The sequence below is a fragment of the Procambarus clarkii genome, chromosome 3, assembly GCF_040958095.1.
Source record: "Procambarus clarkii isolate CNS0578487 chromosome 3, FALCON_Pclarkii_2.0, whole genome shotgun sequence".
NCBI lineage: Eukaryota > Metazoa > Arthropoda > Malacostraca > Decapoda > Cambaridae > Procambarus > Procambarus clarkii.
In genome coordinates this window covers 10,788,781-10,806,127 of record NC_091152.1, presented here as the reverse complement: position 1 = coordinate 10,806,127, position 17,347 = coordinate 10,788,781, and the positions used below count along the sequence as shown (strand labels likewise).

The following is a 17,347-nucleotide window of genomic DNA, read 5'->3' as shown; positions in this document are numbered from 1 at the left end:
AACTATTGCGGTCACTGTTCTTACCTCTGGCGGCCACTGTTCTTAACTCTGGCGGCCACTGTTCTTAACCCCTGGCGGCCACTGTTCGTAGCTCTGGCTGCCAATGTTCTTTACTCTGGCGGCCACTCTTTTTACCTCTGGTGGCCACTGTTCTTAACTCCGGCGGTCACTGTTCTTATCTCTGGCAGCAAATGGTCTTAACTCTGGCGGCCACTGTTCTTAACTCTGGCGGCCGCTGTTCTTAACTCTGGCGTCCTCTGTTCTTAACTCTGGTGGCCACTGTTCTTATCTCTGGCAGCAAATGGTCTTAACTCTGGCGGCCACTGTTCTTAACTCTGGCGGCCGCTGTTCTTAACTCTGGCGTCCTCTGTTCTTAACTCTGGTGGCAGCTGTTCTTATCTCTGGCAGCAAATTGTCTTAACTCTGGCGGCCTCTGTTCTTAACTCTGGCGGCCGCTGTTCTTAACTCTGGCGTCCTCTGATCTTAACTCTGGTGGCCACTGTTCTTAACCCTGGCGGCCGTTGTTCTTAACTCTGGCGGCCAATGGTCTTACCTCTGGCGGCCACTGTTCTTAATTTTGGCGTCTGCTGTTCTTAACTCTGGCGTCCGCTGTTCTTAACTCTGGCGGCCGCGGTTCTTAACTCTGGCGGCCGCTGTTCTTAACTCTGGCGGCCGCTGTTCTTAACTGTGGCGGCCGTTGTTCTTAACTCTGGCAGCCGCTGTTCTTAACTCTGGTGGTAGCCGGTCGGCCGAGCGGACAGCACGCTGTACTTGTAATCCTGTTGTCCTGGATTCGATCCCAGGAACCGGCGAGAAACAATGGGCAGAGTTTCTTTGACCTTATGCCCCTGTTACCTAGCAGTAAAATAGGTACCTGGGTGTTAGTCAGCTGTCACGGGCTGCTTCCTGGGAGTGAAGGCCTGGTCGAGGACCGGGCCGCGGCGACACTAAAAAGCCCCGAAATCAGCTCAAGATAACCTCCACTGTTTTTAACTCTGGCGGCCGCAGTTCTTAAGTCTTGCATATATTGTTCTTAACTTTGGCGTCCACTGTTCTTAAATCTGGCGGCCGCTGTTCTTAAGTCTTTCGTCCACTGTTCTTAACTCTGGCGGCCAATGGTCTTAACTCTGGCGGCCATTGTTCTTAACTCTGGCGGCCACTGTTCATAACTCTGGCGTCCACTGTTCTTAACTCTGGCGACAACTGTTCTTAACTCTGGAGGCAACTGTTCTTACCTCTGGCAGCCTCTGTTCTTAAGTCTTGCAGCCACTGTTCTTAACTCTGGCGTCCACTGTTCTTAACTCTGGCGGCCAATGGTCTTAACTCTGGCGGCCATTGTTCTTAACTCTGGAGGCAACTGTTCTTAACTTTGGCGGCCGCTGTTCTTAACTCTGGCGGCAGCTGTTCTTAACTCTAATGCCGCTGTCCTTAACTCTGGCGGTCGCTGTTCTTAACTCTGACGGCCACTGTTCTTAACTCTGGCGGCCACTGTCCTTAACTCTGGCGACCACTGTTCTTAACTCTGGCGGCCACTGTTCTTAACTCTGGCGGCCACTGTTCTTAACTCTGGCGACCACTGTTCTTAACTCTGGCGGCCACTGTTCTTAACTCTGGCGACCACTGTTCTTAACTCTGGCGGCCACTGTTTTAACTCTGGCAGCCACTGTTCTTAACTCTGGTGGCAATTGTTCTTAACTCTGGTGGCCACTGTTCTTTTCTCTGGCGGCCAATTGTCTTAAGTCTGGTGGTCATTGTTCTTAACTCTGACGGCCGGTGTTCTTAACTCTGGCGGATACTGTTCTTAACTCTTGCGGCCACTGTTCTTAACTCTGGCGGCCGCTGTTCTTAACTCTGGCGATCGCTGTTCTTAACTCTGGCGGCCACTGTTCTTAACTCTGGCGGCCACTGTTCTTACCTCTGACGGCCACTGTTCTTAACTCTGGCGTCCGCTTTTCTTAAATCTGGCGGCCACTGTTCTTAACTCTGACGGTTACTGTTCTTTACTCTGCCGGTAACTGTACTTAACTCTGGCTGCCGCTGTTCGTAAGTTTGGCGGTCACTGTTCTCAACTATGGTGGCCACTGTTCTTAACTCTGGCGGCCAATGTTCTTAACTCTGGCCACCACTGTTCTTTACTCTGGCGGTCGCTGTTCTTAACTCTGGCGGCCAATGGTCTTAAGTCTGGCGGCAGCTGTTCTTATCTCTGGCGTCCGCTGTTCTTAACTCTGGCGTCCGATGTTCTTAACTCTGGCGGCCGCTGTTTTCAACTCTGGCGGGAGCCGGTCGGCCGAGCGGACAGCACGCTGAACTTGTGATCCTGTCGTCCTGGGGTTCGATCTCAGGCACCGGCGAGAAACAATAGGCAGAGTTTCTTTAACCCTATGCCCCTGTTACCTAGCAGAAAATAGGTACCTGGGTGTTAGTCAGCTGTCACGGACTGCTTCCTGGGGGCGGAGACCTGGTCGAGGACCGGGCCGCGGGGACACTAAAAAAAGCCCCGAAATCATGTCAAGATAACCTCCACTGTTATTAACTCTAGCAGCCGCTGTTCTTAAGTCTTGCAGCCACTGTTCTTAACTCTAGCCTCCACTGTTCTTAACTCTGGCGGCCAATGGTCTTAACTCTGGCGGCCGTTGTTCTTAACTCTGGCAGCCGCTGTTCTTAACTCTGGCGGCCGCTGTTCTTTACTCTAATGCCGCTGCTCTTAACTCCGGCGTCCGCTGTTCTTAACTCTGGCGGCAAATGGTCTTAACTCTGGCAGCCAATGGTCTTAACTCTGGCGGCCACAGTTCTTAACTCTGGCGTCTGCTGTTCTTAACTCTGGCGGCCACTGTTGTTAACTCTGGCAGCCACTGTTCTTAACTTAGGTGGCTATTGTTCTTAACTCTGGCGGCCACTGTTCTTTTCTCTGGCGGCCAATGGTTTTAACTCTGGCGGCCACTGTTCTTAACTCTGGCGTCTGCTGTTCTTAACTCTGGCGGCCACTGTTGTTAACTCTGGCGGCCACTGTTCTTAACTCAGTGGCTATTGTTCTTAACTCTGGCGGCCAATGGTCTTAACTCTGGCGGCAGCTGTTCTTAACTCTGGCGTCCGCTGTTCATAACTCTGACGGCCGGTGTTCTTAACTCTGGCGGCCACTGTTCTTAACTCTGGTGGCCACTGTTCTTAACTCTGGCGATCGCAGTTCTTAACTCTGGCGGCCACTGTTCTTAACTCTGGCGGCCATTGTTCTTAACTCTGACGGCCACTGTTCATAACTCTGGCGGCCACTGTTCTTAACTCTGGCGGCCACTGTTCTTAACTCTGGGGGCCACTGTTCTTAACTCTGTCGGCCACTGTTCTTAACTATTGCGGTCCTTGTTCTTAACTATTTTGGCCACTGTTCTTAACTATTTTGGCCACTGTTCTTAACTCTGGCGGCCGTTGTTCTTAACTCTGGCGGCAAATGGTCTTAACTCTGGTGGCCGCAGTTCTCAACTCTGGTGGCCACTGTTCTTAACAATTGCGGTCCCTGTTCTTAACTATTTTGGCCACTGTTCTTAACTATTTTGGCCACTGTTCTTAACTCTGTCGGCCACTGTTCTTAACTCTGGCGGCCACTGTACTTAACTCTGGCTGCCGCTGTTCTTAACTTTGGCGGCCACTGTTCTTAACTATAACGGCCAATTTTCTTAACTCTGGCCACCACTGTTCTTAACTCTGGCGGCCATTGGTCATAACTCTGGCGGTCGCTGTTCTTAACTCTGGCGTCCGCTGTTCTTAACTCTGACGTCCGCTGTTCCTAACTCTGGCAGCCGCTGTTTTTAACTCTGGCGGCCGCTGTTCTTAACTCTGGCGGCCACTGTTTTAACTCTGGCGGGAGCCGGTCGGCCGAGCGGACAGCATGCTAAACTTGTGATCCTGTGGTCCTGGGTTCGATCCCAGGCACCGGCGAGAAACAATAGGCAGAGTTCTTAACGTTCTTAACTCTGGCCACCACTGTTCTTAACTCTGGCGGCCGCTGTTCTTAACTCTGGCGGCCACTGGTCATAACTCTGGCGGTCGCTGTTCTTAACTCTGGCGTCCGCTGTTCTTAACTCAGGCGGCCGCTGTTTTTAACTCTGGCGGCCGCTGTTCTTAACTCTGGCGGCCGCTGTTTTTAACTCTGGCTGGTTGGAAGAAAATGTAGAATAGAACCAGTGAAGAGGAGAGGTGCCATAGGCACAATCAGAGAACACTGTATAAACATCAGAGGTTCGCGGTTGTTCAACATCCTCCCAGCAAGCATAAGAAATATTGCCGGAACAACCGTGGACATTTTCAAGAGGAAACTAGATTTATTCCTCCAAGGAGTGCCGGACCAACCGGGCTGTGGTGGGTATGTGGGCCTGCGGGCCGCTCCAACCAACAGCCTGGTGGACCAAACTCTCACAAGTCAAGCCTGGCCTCGGGCCGGGCTTGGGGGGTAGAAGAACTCTCAGAACCCCATCAACCAGGTACCAACCAGGTCAACCAGAGTTTCTTTCACCCTATGCCCCTGTTACCTAGCAGTAACATAGGTACCTGGGTGTTAATCAGCTGTCACGGACTGCTTCCTAGGGGGGGAGGCCTGGTCGAGGACCGGGCCGCGGGGACACTAAAAAAAGCCCCAAAATCATCTCAAGATACCCTCCACTGTTCTTTACTCTGGCGGCCGCTGTTCTTAAGTCTTGCAGCCACTGTTCTTATCTCTGGCGTCCACTGTTCTTAACTCTGGCGGCCACTGTTCTTAACTCTGTCGGCAACTATTTTTGACTCTGGTTGTCAATGTTCTTCAACCTGGCAGCCACTGTTCTTAACTCTGGCGTCCAATTTTCTTCACTCTGGCAGCCACTGTTCTCAACTCTGGAGGCCACTGTTCTTAACACTGGCAGCCACTGTTCTGATCTCTGGCGGCCACTGTTCTTAACCCTGGTTACCACTCCTCTTAACTCTGGCGGCCACTGCTCTTTACTCTGTCGGCCACTGTTCTTAACTCTGTTGGCCACTGTTCTTATATCTGACCGCCACTGTTCTTTACTCGGGTGACCACTGTTCTTTACTCTGGTAACCACTGTTCTTATCTCTGAAAGCCGATGTTCTTTACTCTGGCGGCCACTGTTCTTAACTCATGCGGCTACTGTTCTTAACTATTGCAGCCACTGTTCTTAACTATTGCGGTCACTGTTCTTAACTATTGCGGTCACTATTCTTACTTCTGGCGGCCACTGTTCTTAACCCCTGGCGGCCACTGTTCGTTGCTCTGACTGCCAATGTTCTTTACTCTGGCGGCCACTCTTTTTAACTCTGGTGGCCACTGTTCTTAACTCCGGCGGTCACTGTTCTTATCTCTGGCTGCAAATGGTCTTAACTCTGGTGGCCACTGTTATTAACTCTGGGGGCCACTGTTCTTAACTCTGGTGGCCACTGTTCTTATCTCTGGCGGCCGTTGTTCTTAACTCTGGCGGCTGTTGTTCTTAACTCTGGCGGCCACTGTTCTTAACTCTGGCTGCCGCTGTTCTTAACTCTAGCGTCCGCTATTCTTAACTTTGGCGAATGCAGTTCTTAACTCTGGCGCCCGCTGTTCTTAACTCTGTTGGCCACTGTTCTTAACTCTGGCGGCCACTGTTCTTAACTCTGGCGGCCACAGTTCTTAGCTCTGGCGTCCGCTGTTCTTAACTCTAGTAGCCACTGTTCTTAACTCTGACGGCCGGTGTTCTTAACTCTGGCGGCAGTTGTTCTTAACTCTGACGATCACTGTTGTTAACTCTGGCGGCCGCTGTTGTTAACTCTGGCGGCCGCTGCTCTTTACTCTGGCGTCCGCTGGTCTTAAGTCTGGCGGCCGCTGTTCTTAACTCTGGCTGCCACTGTTCTTAACTCTGGTGGCCACTGTTCTTAACTCTGGCGCCAACTGTTGTTAACTCTGGCGGCCACTCTTCTTAACTCTTGCGGTCACTGTTCTTTACTCTGGCGGCCGTTGTCCTTAACTCTGGCGACCGTTGTTCTTAACCCTGGCGGCCACTGTTCTCAACTCTGGCCGCCACTGTTCTCAACTCTGGCGGCCAATGGTTATAACTCTGGTGGCCATTGTTCTTAACTTTGGCATCCACTGTTCTTAACTCTGGTGGGCAATGTTCTTAACTCTGGCGGCCGGTGTTCTTAAATCTGGCGGCCACTGTTCTTAACTCTGGCGGCCACTGTTCTTAACTCTGGCGGTCGCTGTTTATAACTATGGCGGTCTCTGTTCTTAATTCTGGCGGCCAATGTTCTTAACTCTGGCCGCCACTGTTCTTAACTCTGGCTTCTGCTGTTCTTAACTTAGGCGGCCAATGGTCTTAACTCTGGCGGCCGCTGTTCTTAACTCTGGCGACCACTGTTCTTAACTCTTGCGGCCACTGTTCTTAACTCTGGCGACCATTGTTCTTAACTCTGGCGGCCACTGTTCTTAACCCTGACGGCCACTGTTCTCAACTCTGGCGGTCACTATTCTTAGCTTTGGCGGCCACTGTTCTTAACTCTGGCGGCCACTGTTCTAAACTCTGGCAGCCACTGTTCTTAACTCTGGCGGCCACTGTTCTTAACTCTGGCGGCCACTGTTCTTAACTCTGGCGGCCACTGTTCTTAACTTTTGCGGCCACTCACCTCTGTAGTTCGTATCACGTGATCCAGCCAAGACATGATTATTGCCTTGTAAGGTTCAAATTAATGTTTCACACAGGTTCCTGTAGCCATGATAAATGATCAAATATCATCCAATTTTTATTTTCAGAGTTAAACAGACGGTTTATTGTGATTATCCTCTTGGAAATGTTAAACATGTTTGCACATTGTAGTTACAACAAAAATAATACTGACTGTTTCAGCGAAAGTGTTGGAGACGGTGTGAAGATGAGTATGCAGCATTGCTACAGAGGATCAGGGAGGACAGTATTTCAGGACTTGTGGGAAACATCCGCCTGGTGATTGACGGCCACCAGCAGGACCACACTGGCAGGACTCTCCTCCACTGGGCGGCGGAGCTCGGCCTGGCCCGGATGGTGGTGGTCCTCCTGAAATTGTGCCGGGTGTTCCCACACGTCCTGACCTGGGCTGGGGAGACCCCTGCTGACCTGGCACAACGGGCCGGTCATCTCCAGGTCATCAACACTCTCTCCAGTTACCACAGGTCCAAGGTTAGTTATGTGTTAATGTTGGTAAACAGATGTCTTAACCCTTGTCAGTATTCACCACGACTGGTGACTGTCAAACCTGCACGACTTGGGCTTGGTGATGACGCCCACGTCATATAAATTAACGCGGGCGTCAATTTATATGACGTGGGCGAGGATTACTAATTCCTCAGAGCTTCAATAGTAGTCAGGGGAAAGTCGAAAACTCCAGCATGGTAGCAGCAGTTGCCTATGGACTCTTTGCTTATTATGACTACTCGATAGTCCAGTCGGTAGAGCTTCGGCCTCACCTGCGTGGGGTCCACGGTTTAAGTCTCCGACAGCCCAGGTGAATGAAATATTTATTTCCAACATTAGACGTTTAAATGACAATTTTAATTTAAGTATCATTATTATTGAGAAAATCCACAGGAGCCGTGATGAGGATTCGAACCTATGCGCTGTGCATTGCGACTCCTACGAATTTTCTCATTGATGCAGTCACGTTAGCGTGGTTACTCTCTGTGTATTATTATTATAATTAAGGCCATCTCCATAGTTGGTGGCCACCTCCACCTCACATACCTCTGACGTCTGGGGAATCTCTGGCTGGTCCACTACACGTTGTAACTTGCCATACCGCAAGCACACCTCAGCCTTCGCTCCAGACTCGTTGGTATTCGTGGGTGTCTGCACACAAGGCCTCTTTTCTAGCTCAGGTACTTCTGCCTTCTTAACCTCATGTTCCTTGTCGAGAGAAGAATCAGGAGACACTGCTAGATAACTGTCGATCTGCGGGGGAGAGGACAAATTAGACATGTTCAAATCCGGGTCTGTCTTTACCTGGACATTACCATTGCCTGTTACCTCAGACCGTGCTGTTCCGGTAGACTCGTCCGCAACCTTGGGATGATTGGTGCTCCAATCGGTCACCAAGTCGTTGGCTAGTACCACGTCAATCCCAGCCACAGGGAGGGTATCGACTACTGTCAACGCGCATGTGCCGCTGAAATAAGACGAGTCGAGATGTACTGGCACTAAGGGGGCGATGTACTGCGTCCTTGGAAACCCAACCAGGATAACCTCTGGTCTCCCATCCACACTTACTCCCTCGGGTAACGAGCTCTTCACGATCAGGGACTGGGCTGCTCCACTATCTCTGAGCACTACAACTGATCTACCAGTATGATCACTCGTTACATACTCGCCTGAAGTGTGAGGGGCCAACAAACTTGGTCCTTCCTGCTTCGTCGTAGACTGGTTTCCTGCTGGTGGTGTAACACAACGGATCAACATCACCTCCCTTCGTGCGCTGCCACCTCTTCTGCCTCGGCACCTAGCAGCTATATGCCCTTTCTGCCCCAAGTCCAGCACACCATATTCCTCCTCGGGCTCCGGTGTTTCGGACTGCTAGGACTTGTTCTTCGGGAGCTACTTGGGGGCGTCTTCTTAGCGCTTCGTGGGACGGGAGTCTCTTCATCGTCCTGAGGTCTGTCAAACCGGCGCTGGTAATTCCTCGGGACGTACTTAGCAGACGGCCTATGAGTCAGGATATACTCTTCAGCCATGGTGGCTGCTGCACTCAAGGTCTCCACCTGCTGTTCCTCTAAGTACGTCTTGAGGTCTCCAGACAAACAATCCTTGAAGTCCTCGAGCAGAATCAGCTGTTCGAGGTCTTCCCTGGTCTCCACCTTCCGAGAGGCACACCATTCCTGGAAAAGTCGCTCCTTGATTGTAGCGAATTCGGTGAAAGTGTGCTCTGAGGTCTTCTTCAGGTTTCTGAACTTTTGCCTATATGCCTCAGGTACCAATTGGTACGCCATGAGCACCACTTTCTTCACCTTGTCGTAATCGCCGGAGTCGTCAAGGGATAACGTAGAGTAGGCGATTTGGGCCTTCCCAGTCAAGACTGACTGTATCATGATGGCCCAATTCTCCCTTAGCCACTCCAAAGAGGCAGCGACTTTCTCGAAGGCTGCTAAGAATTTTGACACTTCCTTCTCATGGAATTTGGGGACCATTTTGATGTTGCGTACCGGATCGAAGCTACTGGTGTCCGTTGTTTGCCTCCGACCACCGCCTAATCGCAAAACTTCTAGTTCATGTTGTCTCTCTCTTTCCTCTTTGTCTCGTCGTTCTTGTCTGTCTCGTTCCTCTCTTTCTCGCTCTCGTTCCTCTCTCTCTCGTTCTCGTTCTTCTCTCTCTCGTCTCTCTTCTCTTTCTCGTTCTTCTCTCTCTCGTTCTCGTTCTTCTCTCTCTCGTCTCTCTTCTCTTTCTCGTTCTTCTCTTTCTCGTTTCTCTTCTCTTTCTCTCTCTGCTTTCCTTTCTTCTAATTCTAAACGTCTCATCTCTAATTCTTTATCTTGTCTCTCTCGTTCCATTTCTAATTTCTTCCATTCTATTTCACGATTGATCTCTAGGGCACGCATCTTGACTGTTAGGAAGCTGATATTAAGCTCGCCTGCATCACTGTCAACGTCGCTGCCCTTATCTTCCTTTTCCGTGGAAGCTATGTCTGCACTTTCCTTTGTACTAGGAGTCTCACCTTCCTGTTTCTCTTCTGCCTTCAGGTGCCGGTGTACCTTGGACAAGATCTCCACACGGGAATCACTGGCACGGATCTTGATCTCCAGGTAGGCGCTCACTAGTACAAGCTCTGGTTTGCTCAAATATTTTAATCTGGCAAGACAATCCTCTCTGTTCAGAAAAGCCTGAACCTCGTCCAGATCATCGATGGTAGCTTTGTCTGCCATTGTCACAGATGGAACACTTAGCACTTAACACACCGAGCACTGTTCTACGCCAATATTGCACTTTATCGCACCAAACACTGCACTTGCCAATATTGCACGTAATCACTTCGGGCACCACACTACCCAATATTGCACTGAGTCCAAGCGAACACTTCGCTCTACAATATTGCACTAAATCACTGAGCACCGCACTAGTCAATATTGCACTTAATTGCTTAATCACAGCGAGCACCGCACTGCACAATATCGCACTTAGTCACTCTTGAGCACCGCACAGGACGTATAACGTCACAATCGTCACACACAGGGGGAATTATATACAGGGATTACGCCACTTCACCACCCCTGTCAAACATACTTAACAAGGGGACGGATCCCGCTGGGGATGCCAATTATGTTACGGCCCTCTCGGGACGCAAAGGGGTTCTCACTCTGATGTTGTTAGAGGAAGATATATGTATCCGTTCCCAAGCCAGTAGTGGCTATCAAGGGATGAGATCCGTGACGCAAGTAACTTAAAAGGGAGTAGGGAAAGAAAGTTAAGAACTTAATATTATAATGTTCACCATCACCGATTAAATATATAGAATTAATGAGTACACAAGGGGGAGGGGTATTAACACTTTACAAGGGGATCATGCACAATCTAGTCTTCTGCTGAAGACTCTTGATCACGAAGCTAGGTGCTGAGTCCGCGGTGCTTTCTTCGTGGCCTCAGGACGTGTCCTCTGAGAATGCCGAGCCTACCCTGGCCACAGGTCAGCCAAAACACAGGTCCACTGGGGGCACCGTCGTGGAGGCCGTCAACCACACGTCCAGCAGGTCTGCTGGCAGGTACTGAGCCACCAAGGCTGGTACAGCCACTCCACGAACGATAAAAGGGGTACGCCCTAGACAGGAGTCTCGTGTGATATCACCAATCACCCTCCTGTCCTCAATACCCCAGTGGATTATCGTCTCCAACAGTCGGTCCCGGGTAAATCCTTTCACTGCCACTCCACTGGCAGGCTAACACACCACAGTGTTCTTCCGGGGGGACGACGTCACAACAGCTGCAGCAAACTTCACAGTATGGAGACTGGCTGCCTCGGGTAGACTGACTCCACTTCCATCACAGTGGTCCCAGGTCGGCTCTGTAAGCAGACACGTCATCAATAACAGGGACACTAAAACACCACACTTACAGGCTCAGACACAAACACCTGACGTATCCAGTCCATAGATGGCGCTGTCGTCGGAGCACCACCTCACCAGAGGTCAGGGGCGGCGGTGTTGAGTGCTGAACCAGACTGGAAACTGGTCCTCGAGGCCAGTACACGCTGTCCTCACTAGGTGTCGTCGTCCGTTTGGCGGGGGTTTCGGGAGCTGACCCACAGATGGCGTGGTTGTCACTGCTCCAGGCTCGGACGCTGGATCCGGGTTCGTAACATGCATATACACCGGGAAGTTGGGTATACATCTCGGTGTATATGCACCAGGAAGTTGGGTATACATCTCGGTGTATATGGTGGTGAATAGTGGGCCTGACAGCTGAATGGACAGCGCTCGGGATTCGTCGTTCTGAGGTTCCAAGTTCGATCCCCGGTGAAGGCGGAAACAAATGGGCATAGTTTCTTTCATCCTGATGCAGCTGTTCACCTAGCAGTAAATAGGTACCTGGGAGTTAGACAGCTGCTACGGGCTGCTTCCTGGAAGTGTGTAACAAAAAGGAGGCCTGGTCGAGGACTGGGCCGCGGGGACGCTAACCCCCGAAATCCTCTCAAGATAACCTCATGATACATACCAAGAAGTGAGGTAAACATTTGGGTGTATATAAACAGACAAGTGAGGTATACATCTGTGTGCATACATCAGCTCAATAGTATTCTCCACTTAACAACATAACTACCCGCTGTTCACTCAGTAACAACGTAAAGAACAATTATGGACTACAAATCGTAACATTCAGATATAAACAAGAATTATGGAACTGTTCTTGAGACAAATTTCCCGTGACTAATTATCTGAATATTTTGTCTTGTGTTTTGGGTTTGTTAAACCTAGTTATTGATGCGTAGTTTTCTCGATGTAATGTCTTTGTATAAACACAATGTGATTATTGTTTTTGAGCTTTTGCTGAATGTTATATCAGTGCTAAATACAATAGGAATAATGATGTAAAATATTTTCATCAATGATAAACACAAGATGATTAATGCTGTCAAGCATTTTGATAAATATTACACTAATATTAAACTCAATACGACTAATGATAAGTCATGATAAACACAAGATGATTAATGCTGTTAAGCATTTTTAACAATGTTAAATCAATATTACACACAATATGATTAAGACAGAGAAGACAACTTGACAAGAGTTTCCATAATGTTAATTATGTTGTTTGTTGTTTAAGATTCAGCTACTGGGAACTAAACGTTCCAAGTTTTTTTTCGTTACTGGACTTACCTGGCACAGGAGCGGGGCTCTCGTTAAACATGAAATTAAAATCCTCGTCAGGTACTCTACACACAAGTGACAATATACATCAGGTATATATATAGTCACAGTGAGCCTCAGTCTACGAGATCAGGACCCTCAGTCTACGAGGTCAGAACTCTCAGTCTATGAGGTCAGGACCCTCAGTCAATGAGGTCAGGACCCTCAGTCTATGAGATAGAACTCTCAGTCTACGAGGTCAGGTCTCTCAGTCTACGAGGTCAGGACTCTCAGTCTACGAGGTCAGGACTCTCATTCTACGAGGTCAGGACTCTCAGTCTACGAGGTCAGGACTCTCAGTCTACGAGGTCAGGACCCTCAGTCTACGAGGTCCGGACCCTCAGTCTACGAGGTCAGGACCCTCAGTCTACGAGGTCATGACCTTCCGTCTACGAGGTCAGGACCCTCAGTCAATGAGGTCAGGACTCTCAGTCTATGAGGTCAGGACCCTCAGTCTATGAGGTCAGGACCCTCAGTCTACGAGGTCATGACCTTCCGTCTACGAGGTCATGACCCTCAGTCTACGAGGTCATGACATTCAGATTACGAGGCATGACCCTCAGTCTACGAGGTCATGACCCCTCAGTCTACGATGTCATGACCCTCAGTCTACGAGGTCATGACCTTCAGATTACGAGGTCATGACCCTCAGTCTACGAGGTCTTGACCCTCAGTCTACGAGGTCATGACCTTCAGATTACGAGGTTATGACCCTAAGTCTACGAGGTCATGACCCTCAGTCTACGAGGTCATGACACACACAGTCTACGAGGTCATGACTCTCAGCCTACGAGGTCATGACCCTCAGTCTACGAGGTCATGACCTTCAGATTACGAGGTCATGACCCTCAGTCTACGAGGTCATGACCCCTCAGTCTACGAGGTCATGGCCCTCAGTCTACGAGGTCATGACCTTCAGATTACGAGGTTATGACCCTCAGTCTACGAGGTCATTACACAGAGTCTACGAGGTCATGACCTTCAGATTACGAGGTCATGACCCTCAGTCTACGAGGTCATGACCCCTCCATCTACGAGGTCATGGCCCTCAGTCTACGAGGTCATGACCCCTCAGTCTACGAGGTCATGGCCCTCAGTCTACGAGGTCATGACCCCTCAGGCTACGAGGTCATGACCCTCAGTCTACGAGGTCATAACACTCCTCTTACGAGTGTGTGTGTACTCACCTAGATATACTTGCCTATCTGTGCTTGCGGAGGTTGAGCTCTGGCTCTTTGGTCCCGCCTCTCAACTATCAATCAACTGGTGTACAGAATCCTGAGCCTACTGGGCTCTATCATATCTACATTTGAAACTGTGTATGGAGTCAGCCTCCACCACATCACTTCCAAGTGCTTCCTATTTGTTAACTACTCTGACATGAAAAAAATCATTTATATGTCTCTGTGGCCTAATCTGGGTGCTAAGTTTCCACCTGTGTCCCCTTGGTATAAAGGTAAAGGTAAAGGTATATATATATATATATATATATATATATATATATATATATATATATATATATATATATATATATATATATATATATATATATATATATATATATATATATATATATATATATATATATATATATATATATATATATATATATATATATACATATACATATATATATAAATATATATATATATATATATATATATATATATATATATATATATATATATATATATATATATATATATATATATATATATATATATATATATATATATATATATATATATATATATATATATATATATTGGTGTATACTGGCAGCAGGTTTTCTTTCAAACATGTTTCATTGAATATGACCGCATATTCTGTATTTATTATTTTCTGGTTTAGGGCTTCTATCCCTCTAACTATTTTCTTAGCATCAGGGCTTAATTGAAATAGGAGTTCTCCAAAACTCATTTTCGTACTTTTAAGGTGAAGAAAAGAAGTGATTTACTATAGAGTGTATTACACTTATTTGTATAATTTGCACGACGTTTCGAACCTCCATGGTTCATTCTCAAGTGAACAGATCTTACAATACTAGTTGATTTTATACCCGCATTAGGTCAGGTGATAATACAATGAAGGTGAAAACATTCAGCCCCTATGTTTATCCCTTATGTATCCCCCCATGTTTTCACCTTCATTGTATTATCACCTGACCTAATGCGGGTATAAAATCAACTAGTATTGTAAGATCTGTTCACTTGAGAATGAACCATGGAGGTTCGAAACGGCGTGCAAATTATACAAATAAGTGTAATACACTCTATAGTAAATCACTTCTTTTCTTCACCTTAAAAGTACGAAAATGAGTTTTGGAGAACTCCTATTTCAATTAAGCCCTGATGCTAAGAAAATAGTTAGAGGGATAGAAGCCCTAAACCAGAAAATAATAAATACAGAATATGCGGTCATATTCAATGAAATATATATATATATATATATATATATATATATATATATATATATATATATATATATATATATATATATATATATATATATATATATATATATATATATATATATATATGCAATTGACGATCACAAAACACTGATCATTTTATGCGGAAAATCCACAGAGAAATATGAAATGAGGTGAAACCTTAACAAAGCCGAAACGTTCACCTCATTTCATATTTCTCTGTGGATTTTCCACATATATATATATATATATATATATATATATATATATATATATATATATATATATTTATATATATATATATATATATATATATATATATATATATATTATTAAATATGACCGAAAAAGTAAGATTAATAATTCTAACACGAGTTTTCTCGATCTTTCTTACGTTTCTTTTCTCTGTTGATGGTAATTCAAAGATCAATTCTCCAAAATTCATTTTTATTTCTAGTCTGACGCGACACTTGAGCGCGTTTCGTAAAACTTATTACATTTTCAAAGAGTTTAGTTTACACAAACACACACAACTTTAACTGAATAGAGCTTAAACATCTTTCGAGTTTTTATACCTACATTTGGGTGAAGTGACATGTTACAATAGGTTTGGATGAGGTGAAAATAAACTTTTAACACAAGACAGAACACGAAACAATGAAACAGGTATTAAAAGTAGGTAACTGCAGAAGGCCTATTTTTATTGGCCCATATTTCTTGATGCTTCTATATTGGAGCGGAGTCTTGAAGTGGGTAGAATGTAGTTGTGCATTAATTGTCTGTTGATTGCTGGTGTTGATTTCTTGATGTGTAGTGCCTCGCAGACGTCGAGCCGCCTGCTATCGCTGTATCTATCGATAATTTCTGTGTTGTTTGCTAAGATTTCTCTGGTGATGGTTTAGTTGTGGGAAGAGGCTATATGTTCCTTAATGGAGCCCTGTTGCTTATGCATCGTTAAACACCTGGAAAGAGAAGGCGTTGAAGAAGAAGAATCTAAAAGCAAGTAGATGGGGTCGCCATGGGTTCTCCCCTAGGTGTCCAGTTTGCAAACTTCTACATGGGTACCATCGAGCAAAAAGCCTTGTCGACATGAACTTGAAACCGGCCATATACTGCAGGTATGTTGACGACATATTTACACAGGTACCTGATGTCAGACATCTGCAAGAGCTGAAGGAGGCATTTGAGCAGAATTCTGTGTTGCGTTTCACTTACGAGATGGGGAAGGATGGGAAGCTGCCCTTTCTAGATGTAACAGTCAGGGAAAGGAGCGGAGTTTTCCACATTGCAGTCTACACTAAGGAAACAAACATAGGAATGTGCCTCAATGCCAACAGTGACTGCCCGGACAGGTACAAGAGGAGTGTTGTTAACACTTATGTCGACCGTGCCCTCAGCCACAGCTCAGAATGGAAGCAAGTCGACGAAGAACTCTGTAGGGTAAGGCAGGTCCTAGTCAACAACGGCTTCTCCAATGGTTTCGTGGAAGACATCATAAGAAGGAAAGTGAAACGCCATGCAACCTCTGAAGAGACAACTAACACAACACCTATACCCCCTATTAGACTTTTTTACAGGAACTTCTTTTCGACAGCCCATAAAACGGAGGAAAGGGTCCTGAAAGATATTGTCAGTAGAAACGTTATCCCTACAGACAAAAATCAGAAGATACAACTGACAATTTACTATAAAACCAAAAAAACGGCCAGCCTACTCATGAGAAGCTTTCCAGACACAAAGCAGAACGTTTTAAAACAGACCAACGTCGTCTATGTCTTCAAATGCTCTCTTGGGGATTGTAAGCCTCAAAAAACTCAGTATATAGGCAAGACAACAACATCTCTTTCCAGGCGTTTAACGATGCATAAGCAACAGGGCTCCATTAAGGAACATATAGCCTCTTCCCACAACCAAACCATCACCAGAGAAATCTTAGCAAACAACACAGAAATCATCGATAGATACAGCGATAGCAGGCGGCTCGACGTCTGCGAGGTACTACACATCAAGAAGTCAACACCCGCAATCTATAGCCAATTAATGCACAACTATATTCTACCCACTTCAAGACTCTGCTCCAATATAGAAGCATCAAGAAATATGGGCCAATAAAAATAGACCTTCTGCTTTTACCTACCTTTAATACCTGTTTGTATTGCATTGTTTCGTGTTCTGTCTTGTGTTAAAAGTTTATTTTCACCTCATCCAAAACTATTGTAACATGTCACTTCACCCATATTTAGGTATAAAAACTTGAAAGATGTTTAAGCTCTATTCAGTTAAAGTTGTGTGCGTGTGTGTGTAAACTAAAGTCTTTGAAAATGTAATTACGAAACGTTTTTGTAATTACGTTTTGTAATTACGAAAAGTTTTACGAAACGCGCTCAAGTGTCGCGTCAGACTAGAAATAAAAATGAATTTTGGAGAATTGATCTTTGAATTACCATCAACAGAGAAAAGAAACGTAAGACAGATCGAGAAAACTCGTGTTAGAATTATTAATCTTACTTTTTCGGTCATATTTAATAATATATGTCTAC

The 17,347-nt window shown here is 46.4% G+C and overlaps 1 protein-coding gene across 2 annotated transcripts in view; it reads left to right on the top strand.

The window, feature by feature from the left end:
* Positions 1–17,347, top strand: part of LOC123749698 (poly [ADP-ribose] polymerase tankyrase-1-like) — a 91,268-nt gene that overhangs the window by 21,094 nt on the left and 52,827 nt on the right. Inside the window, exons 5-6 of one of the 2 annotated variants that reach the window (XM_069329108.1) lie at positions 6,861–7,169; positions 9,716–9,778. In XM_069329108.1, coding sequence (XP_069185209.1) covers positions 6,861–7,169; positions 9,716–9,778 — 372 coding nt within the window. The remainder of the gene's footprint in view (positions 1–6,860; positions 7,170–9,715; positions 9,779–17,347) is intronic. The other variant, XM_069329114.1, reaches the window with a different exon arrangement.